Raw genomic sequence first — 14,574 nt, forward strand, 5'->3', positions numbered from 1 at the left:
TGAGACCCTAACTAACACTGGGCTGTTTCTTTTCAGATTGAAAAAAAAAATCCCATCCGAATTTACATTTCGACTTGCATTAGCATCGAACAGTGATACTCGCAGAAATACATAAAAGCATGGTTTCCCTTTGCCCAGTTGCCACTTAAATAGCTACTACAAGTACTACTCAACTCTGTGTGTGTGTATATGTACTGTAGCTCTGTTTTCCTTGCTAGCTTAATCTAGCAATGATCTTCTGGAAATAACTAAATAAAGATGCATAGCTGAGAATGATATGTATATATGCATGCATCTAGATAATCTTGTTTGAAAAACTTAATATACAGTTATTAAAACCATTATTAAAAAGCTAGTATATCATGCTCTGGATGGTCTAGATATACAAATTTACATGATTATTACAAGCCTGAACATCATTAACCGATAGCTGCTCAGCTAGCCAGTAAAAATAAGAAGCGGAGCATAAGGGAAAGCAAAAGAAAGCAACCCAGAACAAAGCAAAGCATAAAGCATAGAGCTACAACATTCAGATAAGAAACATTCAGCAGCGGATTTATAACAATGCACAACTGTTGCAAAAATCAAACGCACGTACAACCTTCATCACCATTATGTATACGCAAGTCAGAGTACAAAAATTATTACAACAATCAGTCGATAGCCGACAAATCACACACCAGACACAGAGAGCATAGTAGCAGCATGAGCATGTCAGGGCCCATGCCCCGTAAGCTGGATGCCACTCCCATTTATTTCTCTCTTGCTCAGAGCCTATACCATCATCTCTCCAACCAGATGATAGGTACTTGCTCTGATGGATACATGGGTCAGTCCAGCAAAGATGACCGAACCAAACCAAACCAAACAAAACCAAATTGGAAGACGCATCATCACGTCAACAATGTGGATTGCTGTAGGAGCAGAGCCACGCCATGGCAAAGCAGATACAGAGCACTCACAAACCAATCAAGTAACATGAATTTGGGTAGGCAACATACACACAAACCATATATTGCAGAGAAATCTTCAACTTTGTAAGCCAACATGCATGTAGCGTTGAAGCAAGCTGAAGATCACCGCATGGAATGGATGGATTACCTGGAATGAAGCATAATAAATCGCCAATGAGATGATTGATTATAACTATGTAAATTAAAGAAATTAGAATAGTACTGGGACGATGATGATGAAACTAAGTTTGACAAGCACACGAAATTAATTATTAATGAATGGAAAAATGGAGCCAGATATATCTTACCTGAGTACGGTGCCTCTCGGCAGTTGGGCCTTCTTGTAGTACCTCGAGTGGCTCGGCTTGTAGAACGAAGGGTGGTGGTTTGCATCCCCCTCATCCCACTCCAAGATGTCCCACCATTCCTTCTCGCAGTCCACCTCTGGGCATTGCTTGGCAACGGCGGGCAGGCGCTTGAGGCTCCAACAGCCCCTTATCTTGATAGTTTCAAGTTTTGGTGCTAACATCCTACTTCCACAGATGTGCTGCAGCCTGGGGAGATCGTGCAGGTGGATGTGCTTGAGCTCGGGGAAATTTATAATTGTTTGCTTCTCTTGGCGCTCGGGATCCAGAGGGAAGATCTCCATGATATCGCCACAGCACACAATCTCGAGGGTCACTAGGTGAGGCAAGGTAGTCATATCCACAGATAAGGGGAGCACATGTATGAGCCTTGGGCAGTAGTCTAGGTGCAAAAATTCTAGGTCTCGAAAGGAATGCTCACTGGGTTGCCATATTGTATTCCAGTTCCATATGTAGCGCGCCATCAGGAGCTGGGATGCCCAGAATGTGGTCAAGTGATAAAAGCAAAACATAACATAATTAGTATAACTTCCTTTGAGAGCAGCAAAGACAGAGCTTATATTGGGGCACCTCTCAACTCGACACTGTTCAAGTCGTGTCCAAACAAAATCTCTTGGGACTGGGATGCTAGTGATGGACAAGCAATCATGCACATGCAACATCTTAGCATGTAATCTGCATATATCATCTGGGATTGAAGTAGCACCAGTAATAGTTCCTTGGGTGCCACCTTCCTGCTTCAGTAAGCCACTCTTCTTCATACCCTCTTCAACTTGTATGTGGACATACCAATCCTTGACTGTATCAACAACAGGAGCAGGTGGACAAGCCCACATCCACCTGATTGCACCTTCATTAGCAGCAACAACGTGAAGGTGGTATTGAAATACGATATCTCTTGCATATAAATAATGATCAGGATGTCTAATTCGTTGGGCATATCCACGATCACCAACAGCAACACTACTTGCAGGTGATGATGACATCTCCATATGTCCACCCCTAAGCTCAAAAGATGCTCTGACAGGCACTAGTGACCTCAGGAGCCTTCCGTCCCTTACATAGATGTATTTATCAAAAGATGCATCTTGTTTCATAGCAACAACTGCAATATTCTGTGATGATCCTGTAGCAGCAATAGTCTCCTTGGATTTTTCTTCACAATTGCCTTGGCCAGATGATCCGGATTGTACAGTGTCGACGCGCAACACCTCCAACCACCATGGCCTTTCTCCTATTCGCGGCCATTGTATTGCTTGCAACTTCTGGCAGCCCAACATGATGAGCTGCTTGAGGTTTCTTGCTACCACTTCTCTAAGGTCGAGGGTCTTCACTGCTGTGCCTGAGAGGTCCAGCTCCTCGAGGCTCTCCATCAAGCCTCTCAGCAGCACACTCTTCAATTTAGCGAGGCCCTGGAAGGAGATGCTGGATATCTTAGCAATAGCGTCATCATCTACAGTAAAGCTAAATGACTCAAGTAACGGGGGAAGAACATCGGGAACAACTTGTTCCAATCCAACGCAACTCTCAAGGATAATTGTCTTAAGGTGGTTGGCGTTGGACATGTTAGGGACTGGCTTGTGCATGGTTATTTCAGTTGCAGTGTCTGGGTCAGCTTCTACTCGGAGCTTGACAAGCCTAGTTTTACTGCCACAAAGATCAACTACCCTCCAGTCCCTGACTCCCTCCACATTCAGCTCCCTGAGTTCATCCATTAAACACATCATCTTTTCTGAGTACCAGTCTGTATACCTCAGGTCCAGCACCCATAGCTTTTGGAAGCATGATCCATTTTGGTTTTTGCTTTTATGCTCTTCATCTTTGATATCTGTGCAATGGTCCAGCAGGAGGAATCTTAGGTGGCTGCAGCAGAGGAAGGGAGGAGATGTAAAATTGAAGGTGCACCAAGATAGGTGCAACACACGCAGCCTATTGTTGTCTGGGAACATGACAACTGATAATAGAGGCTTCACCCTCCTACCATTTGATTTATCTGCTAGGAGGAGGAAGGATGTCGCTCGAAGAGGCAGCACACCAATATCATCATGTATCAGGGGTTGGTGTGTGGCTGAAACCCAACGGTCATTAGGGCCAGAAATGTAAGCATCAATCGCATCTTCATCTTCATCTTCATCTTCACTGGGATTATCTTCCTCCATAATCCAATCCAAGTAGATGTATCTCTCTAGAGCATCACCAACCTCCCATGCAGACGGATTGCCTTCCTCTAGTATAATCCCATCACATATCCAATAGTTTGAAGCATGCATTCGCCAGTCAATACAGCCGGCACGTTTTCTTGCCCAGACGTACTGGAAGCACTCAACTACTGTGCCAGGCTCAAGAATATCAATGTACTTGGCGGCCTCTTCATGCAATACATTTCTCCGCAATTCTTGACCTCCCATGTCAATATCAGCCTTACTCGCAGTTTTCTCGAATTCATCTTCTTCTTCTTCGTTATAGAGTCGGAGCCTCCTGCCCCAGGTCCACAACACCTTGTTACTCAAAAATGTAGTTATGGGGAGACCACACTCATACAAATCAATGTAGTGGTTGTTCCCGTTGTGAAAAATCACCACAAATGTACTGTTATAAAGCTTTCTGAAGATCTCCCCTGTGACATCACTTATTACCCCTCTAGAGCCTTGGTCTATCCCATTGAAATCATCCTCCTCATCATGCTGATCAAACATGGACATCACCGACTGGGGAAGCTCTAGCTCCTCAGCAATTGCCCTTTGCAGGGCTCTCATGCTTTGCCACAATGAGCAATCCACATGTACAACCTTTTGAAACTTCATTTCTTGAGCAGCTGATGATTTCAGGCGTTGGGCAACCACTCTGAGAACAGTGGATGCCCCGAGTCCCTGCCAGCCACGGAAGAAGATATTTCTTTCGTGTTTGGTCGTGCCCTCCAGAATACCAACTATCTCTTCTGCTGCAGCATTGATGGTATTTGCCTTGAGCAGGATGAGCTGCAGTGTATAACAATAACTGAATGAGGTTTATCACTTTTACTTTTCTTTTTTCTTTCACTACTTTGTTTTCAAGTTTTAAGGCAAAATTTAACTGCAGGGATAACACATAGGAATAACAAAGATAATAGTCAATTATTATTCTTAGGCCTAGTTCGGGGAGCACAACATGTAGAAAACCACAGTAATCCAAAATTATGATGTTCGAATGCCTGGGCAATGTATTCCTCAGTTTCTAAAAAAATCCATAGTTTTCCTCTGCTTTGACAAAACTACAGAGCATTTAGCAAGCGCAGTCTTTCTAAGTTTCCTCTGGTTTAACTGATTATTATGTTGCTGCATAATTCTAGAGATAGCTAGCTGAGCTAAACTCAGGTACACCCAATGACCTACATCAACTTGCGCTAACAGCTGCCTCGTGCATGCAGCCTTGCCATTGCTATGAACAAGTCGGCATATGTCTCCACACACAGGAGGCCAACACTTGCCGCCCGCACTTCTATAGGGTGAGAGGGTATGTATGTGCATGTGTGCTAATCGATCGTCCTAGCTAGTTTAACCTGTTGTATACGAGGGTGCTCCAAGAATCAATCAACCTACTCCACGTTCTAATCTACAAGCTGCCCTTGGGGCACTGGCACAATCCAAATATTGGCGAGATCAACGAGGAAGTAGAGTAGGTGTAGAGGAGCACGTACATATCTTTCTATGTGGTGAGCTTGATTTGTTCGTGGCTAGAAGATGGGAAATCACAGTTGATGACGGACAGAGAAGATGGACTCCAGAGACCAGTGAGGTGTGAGTGTTTCTCGGTTTAGGAAAAAAGATGTCCAGACCTATTTTTCGAGACCAGTTTTTTAGATACTACTGTTTTTAAAATTAAAGTATTTGTTAATGACAAACGCATCGAAGTCATTAAAACCATGATTTAAAAAAACACGGTATTCTTCTAAAACTTCAAAAAATACCTTGCTGCCAAACCTAGCCTTTGTGTTACTTATTTTAGTACACGCTTTGTTACGAAAGTATGGATGCTTTACAATGCCTGCAATCAAACACTTAATCTGGATTCTAAAAAATTTACTACCATCTAAATTCACGAAAAACCCAAAATGTGTGTATATATAGAAACCATGCCAACGAAGCATCTCCCAACAGATGGGTTCATGCAATTAGCTCAATATATGGCACGACTGAATCAGAGATCCTCTTCTCAAACAAAAGTGCAACATTCTATAGAGGGCAAGCCCACAAAGTGGACATGCCATAAGCAAAATTTGATAACAAATGCAAATCTCAGATAAGCTCGCAGAATTGATTGCTGAAGATCGAGATGCATGAATGGATTAAGTACCCTTGGCTCCATGATGTATCGAAACGATCCCCAGGTTCATTTAGAGTTGAATTGGCTTGTTCAATCTACCCCATGGATCAGACGGATCTGCAGCAAAGACCCCAGGCTTAACTCTTCGTTCCTGCAGATGTTTAGGAATAAAATGAGTGCAAGCATTTGGAGAAGTTACAACTCATTTTAAAATAGACTTTCAAAAGCTAGACAAATCTGGAGAAGCACTCTGCATGCAGATCGTATAGACATCTGGATTGGCGTAGTTACCTTGATTACGGAACTGGATTGATAGGCCAAAACAAGCTAGCTTAGCTAAACAGCAGCCAAATAGATGGATCGGGCTGAACGAGAAAACCAAGTAAGCTGCGTGAACACACCCTCACCTAGTATAGAATAGAATGGATATGCAGCAAGCTCTGGATAGGCAGTAAGGGTAGTAGGAGTATTACTGGTGTTGCTTCGTTGCTTTATTTGATTTTCTGCCAACAAAGCTGTGAATTATTCTTTGCTCCCTGCACACTCTCCATTCATCATTCATCATCAGATTCTTTGCTTGCTAAGTTTAAAAGATCACAGGGCAAAGCGAAAGATAAAGGTGGCCCTGCATGTGATCTACCGATGGGACCAATGATGTATGTACCTAGAAAACTGGGTTCTATGCTAAATTTGAAATCAGGCCCTAGACCGGATCAAGAAAAGTCAAAGGCAATTATACAAAATAAGGAAAATAGTTTTCAGCATAAAGAAAAATCTCTACAAGCTTGTTATCGGAGGCGAATGGGTCGATTATCCAACACTGTGCTTGGGTACAGCTCACTTAAAAAGATTGAATAGGGTATTTTGTACCTTGTTAATTATGATGTGAATCAAGTCTTAGATTGTTAATTTGGACCTACATGACATGATGATGAATGCAAACTTCCAAAGCAAAGAACAGTTGTGTAATTGCATTCAGTAATTAGATACAAGTAGTTGTGTATCTTGGGTCTTTTCCGTCTTTCTCACGTATTTTTATCAGTAAAGCATTGAGGAATACTGCACAGACAGTCACACTTACAATAATGCATGACTTATTTATTTTTGCTTAGGTACATAAGTAAATGCCGGAGAGATATGAGAAGAACCCACATGCAGTTCCAGTTGCTCTAAAGCAGGGCTAACTATGAAAGGGAAGCCAAACGAAGGACGCCACTTGTAGAACCATATTGTATACAGGCATGCATGAGTCAATATAAGATGCATCATAGTTCAGAATGACGAAGCTGCCAGTGCATCTCGCAAACCCATGCAACTGATACATATGCACACAACAGTGAAATGAGAAAAATATTTTGGAACTACGACAATGAAACTAATGGGAAGGCATGCATTCAGAGACTGAACAACTGCAGTTAAAAATGAAGCAGAGAACAACAACAGGGGTATCAACTTCAGTTTCAGCAACAAGAGAATCACCTTGGTGTCAACAGCAAGTTGGATATGGAGGTCTTCCGTACCACCAGGAAGATCGGCAAAAGTGTAGTCCAGCAGTAGGCACTGGATATTTCTTCACGCGGCGTCGAGTTTGAGCTTCCTAAGGCTTACGAAGCAGCAGAAATCAGGCGAAGGCACAGGTCCAGGCACACAGACATGAAAAGCAGAGACCTGACAGCAGGAGAGCTACTGCTGAAATGGTGCACCAATTGGCACGTCCCCGGCCCCACGATCCGACCCGTATTGAGATCGAGGACAGCGTGGTTCGCTCCTGATGCCACATTGCTGCACAGAAGGCGACCAATCTGTCGACATGGCACTGCACGTTTGATTTGATTGAGTCTAAACTTGAGCACGAACTTGTCCCTGGGAATGTTGTGAGGTTGTGACTAAGATGGCACAGCGCACTGTCGATGTTTCTGACAAAATCTTCTTTGCGCTTGGTTTGTGGGCAGAACAACGTGTCCCTGGTGAAGACCAGGTTCCTGTCGGATGATGTCCAGAGCCGTCTCCACCTCCTCGACGGTATGCCCATCCTTGAAGTCCAATTGCGACTGCACGTAGCCGACGATCCCCTGCACGCCAGTAACAAGTAATAAATGAGAGACTCCACGGCCGAACTAATTTACTCATCGATGCGCAGGTGAGTGAGTTAACATCCCCCCGGCCCCCTTTCTGAATCTGAAAAACAGAAATGAACAGTAAGAGTGTGCACTGCTGGCTGCACCACTCACATCAGGCAGAAGATGGTGAAGCTGCAGAGTCTTCTTCTTCATCATCATCTTCTTCCCCATCCCCCTCCAGGAGAAATCGCCGACTCTGCAGATGTTGGCTTCGATTCGATGGAACAAGCCTCCCCCTCTTCCCCCGCAAAGGTACTGATTTTGGGAAATCCAGCTGCCAATCTACCAGGACGATAATTCAAAAACAAATCCGGTCGCAGAACAGTGCGCATTGGATCAGATTGTCTCGGAAAGGAACGGAAGGGTGGATTTGATTGCTCTGAATCTATAATGCCGAAAAACAACCTCCTAGGGCTCCGGCGGAGGGCTGCGCTGCCAGAGTCGGAGAAGAGAAGAGAGGCGAGGGGTCAAGTTACCTCTGATCCGGCGAGCACCTACTCAAATCACCCTGGCGCTATTCCCCTCGTCGGCGGCGACGATGATGAATCCGCAGGCGGCGAGATTTTCAGTACGCTGTAACAACTTGACCCTAGTCATCTTCCTTCCCAAAAAGATCCGACTGATGAGGATGTCAAAACTCCAAAGCCCAAAACAACCCCACGCTTAGGGCATCTCCAATGGTGGTAAGATAGTTGTTGCTAGATTTTGCCATATAGGAATTTTGATAATGTGTTATACAATAATGAGGAAAAAAAGGAAGATTGTATGTACATGAACCAACACCCCTTGCACAAGATCTAATGTAGAATGTGAGAGCACCTTATATAATATATCACATTCTATTGGGCAAACTAGATACAACCTATTGAAATTGTTGTATGTTACGTTGTTGGTTGATAACATGGCATATTTTACTAACAAGCTAACATACAAACTGTTGAAGATGCCCTTACGGATAGGTACAATATAGTGCTTCCTATGTTCACTTTTATAAGACGTTTTAGACAGCTAAAATTGAACTGTTTTGAGTGTTGCCTTAAATGTCTAAACGGTTTTACAAAAGTAAAAGGAGGGAGTAGCACATTTCTACAATACATAACTAAATGTTAAATCTGATGTGGAATTTTTAAGTATGGCAAATCAAACATTTTGATGGGAAAGTTAGTGGTATGAGGATGGCAAATTTAATTTACAAACACAAACTCAAATTGGCATTCCCTAAACGGCGCCCGTTACAGGCGTCGGCGCAAACGAGCACACACCCCTCCCTTCTTCATGGGCCGGCCCTTGTTTCCGTTCATTATTTTTTCTGACATTAAATTCCTAAAAGAAGTGCGATGGACGACTCGAACTCGAAACCACTTCTTCTGCGGAGAAAGACCGTACCCACTAGAACTACTACACCATTTGTGACTACGTACTACGTTTTCGCCTCTTATTTTTATTCAGTTGGCGGAAGGGGGCTTTTTTGTCGTTTTTGTATTTCTTGACCGGTTTCACGGGCCGGCCCACCAGGGTGCTGTAGTGAGCACTCGTTGCGTCAACTGCCGTATAAGGTGCCCTATACGAGCTCCCTAAAAAATTGCACGTGAGTCCATAGTTTTTAACATATTTCAAAATTGTTCATATTTGTACGTATAAAACAATATAATAAAATAATAGTACATACTGCTTAAAAAGTGGTATATGTACTACAAAAATACAATAATTGCTAAATGGAGGACGAGCTCCATGGAGTTTTTCATTTATAAAAAATTGAAAAACACATTTTGAAGTTTGAAAAAAATCAGAAAATCACACACGTTCATATGGATGTATACTACATATGTATAAAATTTGAAGATGGCTTACATTTATGGTGAGAGCTATGATGAAGAGGCATGAACTGTTCACTGTGAAAAATGCACAATTTTGTCTTTTTGTGTAGGTGTAACCACAATGTATTTCATCATTAAACTTTACACACATGTAAAACACATCCATATAAACATGTATGATTTTTCCAGATTTTTTTTGAAACTTTGAACTATGATTTTTTTTAAAAGAGCTTCATGGAGCTCTTCCACCAAAATGCCCTACTCACCAGAATATTTTATATACTGCATACTACAAGTACATACTCTCCAGTTTACACATACGACATATAACATATAAATCTCACGTGGGTGTAACTATCATGCGAAAAGCCTCCTTATAGAAAGCAAAATGTGGGACCGGTGAGGTGATGATGAATAAGGTTGTGGGGCCTGGTTCAAGAGGTCGACAGAGAGTACGTGGATCTAAAGAATGATGGAATGTGAGATGACGATGGTGCTAAACAGTTGGATCGTTGATCTGATGACTAGAGGTTACGAGCCAGAAAAGATAACATTTTAGGGGAGGCACCACAAACCAGTGTTCGTGTGCCCCTCCCCCCAATTGACATGTGCTAATTGGGAGCACCCTAACCAACAAGTGGTTTTGGTCTCTTGTCGCCACTGCCATATAAACATATGGAAGAGCAATCGACCACCTATGTTAGACTATTCTTGTAAGGTTTACTCATGCTCCCCACATCCTAACAGGTCTGGGGAGGGGTTGCACAACGGGAAGGCCATCATGGCATCGATGACAGGATAGTGTTGGTGGCAACCTGAAAGTCTGCAGATTATTTTGCCATGTTCATCATGCTATATCTCCGCATCCGTAGATCCGTTTTGGACGTGTAGCATATCAAAATGTTCATCTCAGAGAGTACATCATTGCATCTCATTGCATCATTTTCATTTGAGCTCATCTTGATGCCCGAAATGCTGTTGGAAGAGAGCTATTTGAGTTAATTGTTAGATCTGCTGCACCAAATAGCTATTTGTCATTTTTGCCATGATTAATGTGTGCATGATATGCCCCTGAGCTCTACATGTGTTTTCTTATATGCTTTGCCATCTTTAGAGAGGTGCTATCCATGTATTTTTGTGATGTGTGTGGTGACTAGCACAACCTTGCAAAGTGGTGCATTCGTTAATGCTGATTTCAGGGACTTAGGAATTCCACCAAGTCCTTGATCTGTTTTTATCAATATGCCATATGTTCATGTTGTTTCCTAGTGATCCGTGCCTCTTTTGAGGATGATCAGTAAGGATGCTTTGTTAATCTTGTACTGCCTACCAGCATGTCATACTTTGGTTCAGCAATAATTCAAAATTTTCCTACGTGTCACCAAGATCAATCTATGGAGTCATCTAGCAACGAGGGAGGAGTGGATCTACATACCCTTATAGATCGCGCGCGGAAGCGTTCAAGGGAACGGGGTTGATGGAGTCGTACTCGTCGTGATCCAAATCACCGATGATCCTAGCGCCGAACGGACGGCACCTCCGCGTTCAACACACGTACGGAGCAGCGACGTCTCCTCCTTCTTGATCCAGCAAGGGGGGAGGAGAGGTTAATGGAGATCCAGCAGCACGACGGCGTGGTGGTGGAAGTAGCGGGATTCCAACAGGGCTTCGCCAAGCGCTGCGGGAGGAGGGAGATGTGTCACGGGAGGGAGAGGGAGGCACCAGGGCTTAGGTTCGGCTGCCCTCCCTTCCCCCCACTATATATAGGGCCAAGGGAGAGGGGGGGCTCAGCCTTGGCCCTTCCTCCAAGGAAGGGTGCGGCTAGGGAGGAGTCCCTCCTCCCCAAGGCACCTAGGAGGTGCCTTCCCCTTTAGGACTCTTCCTTTCCTTATCCCTTGGCGCATGGGCCTCTTGGGGCTGGTGCCCTTGGCCCATATAGGCCAAGGCGCACACCCCTACAGCCCATGTGGCCCCCTGGGGCAGGTGGCCCCACCCGATGGACCCCCGGGACCCTTCTGGTGGTCCCGGTACAATACCAGTGACCCCGAAACTTGTCCCGATGGCTGAAATAGCACTTCCTATATATAATTCTTTACCGCTGGACCATTCCAGAACTCCTCGTGACGTCCGGGATCTCATCCGGGACTCCGAACAACTTTCAGGTTACCGCATACTAATATCTCTATAACCCTAGCGTCACCGAACCTTAAGTGTGTAGACCCTACGGGTTCGGGAAGCATGCAGACATGACCGAGACGTTCTCCGGTCAATAACCAACAGCGGGATCTGGATACAATGTTGGTTCCCACATATTCCACGATGATCTCATCGGATGAACCACGATGTCGAGGATTCGATCAATCCCGTATACAATTCCCTTTGTCTAGTGGTACGATACTTGCCCGAGATTCGATCGTCGGTATCCCGATACCTTGTTCAATCTCGTTACCGGCAAGTCTCTTTACTCGTTTCGTAACACATCATCCCGTGATCAACTCCTTGATCACATTGTGCACATTATGATGATGTCCTACCGAGTGGGCCCAGAGATACCTCTCCGTCACACGGAGTGACAAATCCCAGTCTCGATTCGTGCCAACCCAACAGACACTTTCGGAGATACCTGTAGTGTACCTTTATAGCCACCCAGTTACGTTGTGACATTTGGCACACCCAAAGTATTCCTACGGTATCCGGGAGTTGCACAATCTCATGGTCTAAGGAAATGATACTTGACATTAGAAAAGCTTTAGCATATGAACTATATGATCTTTGTGCTATGCTTAGGATTGGGTCTTGTCCATCACATCATTCTCCTAATGATGTGATCCCGTTATCAACGACATCCAATGTCCATGGTCAGGAAACCGTAACCATCTATTGATCAACGAGCTAGTCAACTAGAGGCTTACTAGGGACATGGTGTTGTCTATGTATCCACACATGTATCTGAGTTTCCTATCAATACAATTATAGCATGGATAATAAACGATTATCATGAACAAGGAAATATAATAATAACTTATTTATTATTGCCTCTAGGGCATATTTCCAACACAGTGCTCCTCTGAGTGTTGGTCCGACCGAGCAGACTGCGAGGCCACCTCGGGGCAACTTGAGGTTTGGTTTTACTCGTAGGATGTCTCATCTGAGTGTGCCCTGAGAACGAGATATGTGCAGCTCCTATCGGGATTTGCGGCACATTCGGGCGGTGTTGCTGGATTTGTTTTAACTTGTCGGAGTTGTCTTGTAAAACCGGGATGCCGAGTCTGATCGGAATGTCTCGGGAGAAGGTTTATCCTTCGTTGACCGTGAGAGCTTGTGATGGGCTAAGTTGGGACTCCCCTGCAGGGATTTGAACTTTCGAAAGCCATGCCCACGGTTATGGGCAGATGGGAATTTGTTAATGTCCGGTTGTAGATAACTTGAACTTTAACTTAATTAAAATGAATCAACTATGTGTGTTACCGTCTAGGTCTCTTCTCGGCGGAGTCCGGGAAGTGAACACGGTGTTGGAGTAATGTTTGTCGCAGGTTGTTCTCTAGTTCTTCGTTCGCGCTTTGCCTTCTCTTCTCGCTCTCTTTTGCGAACAGGTTAGCCACCATATATGCTAGTCGCTTGTTGCAGCTCCACATATTACCTTACCTTTCCTATAAGCTTAAATAGACTTGATCGCGAGGGTGCGAGATTGCTGAGTCCCCGTGGCTCACAGATTACTTCCAAACCAGATGCAGGGCCTGATGACTCCGTTCCATATGATGCGCTTGAGCTCAAGTGGGAGTTCGACGAAGACTCACGCCGTTACTATGTGTCTTTCCCTGATGATTAGTAATGGTGCCCAGTTGGGGTGATCGGGACCATTTCGCATGTTGGGTTGATCTTTTATTTTGGTACCGTAGTCGGACCATGAGTGATTGGATGATTGTAATGCTATTTATGTACTTTGTTTGATGTGGCGAGTGTAAGCCAACTATGTACCTTTCCCTTTATTATCTATATTACATGGGATGTTGTGAAGATTACCTTACTTGCGACATTGCTTTCAATGCGGTTATGCCTCTAAGTCGTGCTTCGACACGTAGGAGATATAGCCGCATCGAGGGCGTTACAAGTTGGTAATCAGAGCCTTCCCCGACCTTAGGAGCCCCCACTGATTGATCGTTACTAGCAGTCGTTGTTGAGTCTAGAAAAAAAATTGAGTCGTTTAGGAATTATATATCGGAGAGTTTAGGAATTCTTTTTACTCCCTAGTCCCTTCATCGCTCTGGTAAGGCATCCTGACGTAGAGTTTTGACTCTTCTCTTCTCAAATTTCACTAAAAAAAATGTAGGATCACGCGGGTATCTTGGAATCGTTCCGATGGATTTGTGACGAGAACATTGTTCTTGGTCCCTCTTGTCATTTAGGGGTTGTGGCAGTGTCCCGGGGAGTTGAGCTCCGAGGTGTTGTCGTCACAATTTTATCGTTGCAGTTATGGAATACCTGAGTTTAGTTCGCCGACATCGAAAATCTCTTTTATGCAGTTGTTGGTGAGATAACCTCGATGCCACCTAGTACTGGGGCGGGAGTTCGGGAGTATTGCCATAACTTGTATAACGGATGCTTTTCGAAGGTTGAGGTAGATGGTTTCCGAAGTTTTTCTCGGTTATGTGTTGAAGGATGGATACAGCTGGATGTAGGATTTGCTAGATTTGGGTGAGATATTATGCTTCCCCTGTATCCCCAACACCTGATTGCATAACCGGAAAGGTTCGGGAGTTTCATAAGTGGGAATTCTTGTAGCTCTAGTTCTTCTTCCACGGATATTTGGTTTGAGATTGGGTGATCTTTACCGAGTATTCGTTCTTGATCCGTACCTTGTTGATTTATTCCTCTACCTAAACTCTAAGTGGCTTCTCAATTTATGGATATGTGACCATTTCAATTGGAATGCATTCGTTCATTTTGTTCGGATGTGAAGACTATATGTTGCAATTTCATCCCCTTGGATTCAGCTTCAATTTTATCTGTCAATGTG

General features: G+C 44.1%; 1 protein-coding gene across 4 annotated transcripts; it reads right to left on the reverse strand.

Moving 5' to 3' along the window:
* Positions 1–595: 595 nt before the first annotated feature.
* LOC125525196 (uncharacterized) lies at positions 596–6,155 on the reverse strand. Of its 4 annotated transcripts, XM_087536203.1 has the most exons (5): positions 5,912–6,147; positions 5,651–5,771; positions 2,824–4,296; positions 1,262–2,730; positions 596–1,101 (listed from the first exon to the last, which is right to left on the reverse strand). In XM_087536203.1, the coding sequence occupies exons 2-5, from the start codon at positions 5,660–5,662 to the stop codon at positions 1,098–1,100; spliced, it is 2,958 nt and encodes a 985-aa protein (XP_087392329.1). In that variant the 5' UTR covers positions 5,663–5,771; positions 5,912–6,147; the 3' UTR covers positions 596–1,097. The 4 variants fall into 4 exon arrangements, with proteins under 4 accessions (XP_087392329.1, XP_048546166.1, XP_048546164.1 ...); XM_048690209.2 differs by having other exon boundaries at positions 1,262–4,296; positions 6,028–6,155; XM_048690207.2 differs by having other exon boundaries at positions 1,262–4,296; positions 5,912–6,146.
* Between the last annotated feature and the right edge of the window lie 8,419 nt (positions 6,156–14,574).

The sequence above is a fragment of the Triticum urartu genome, chromosome 7A, assembly GCF_056163025.1.
Source record: "Triticum urartu cultivar PI428250 chromosome 7A, HENAU_Tu73, whole genome shotgun sequence".
Lineage (NCBI taxonomy): Eukaryota > Viridiplantae > Streptophyta > Magnoliopsida > Poales > Poaceae > Triticum > Triticum urartu.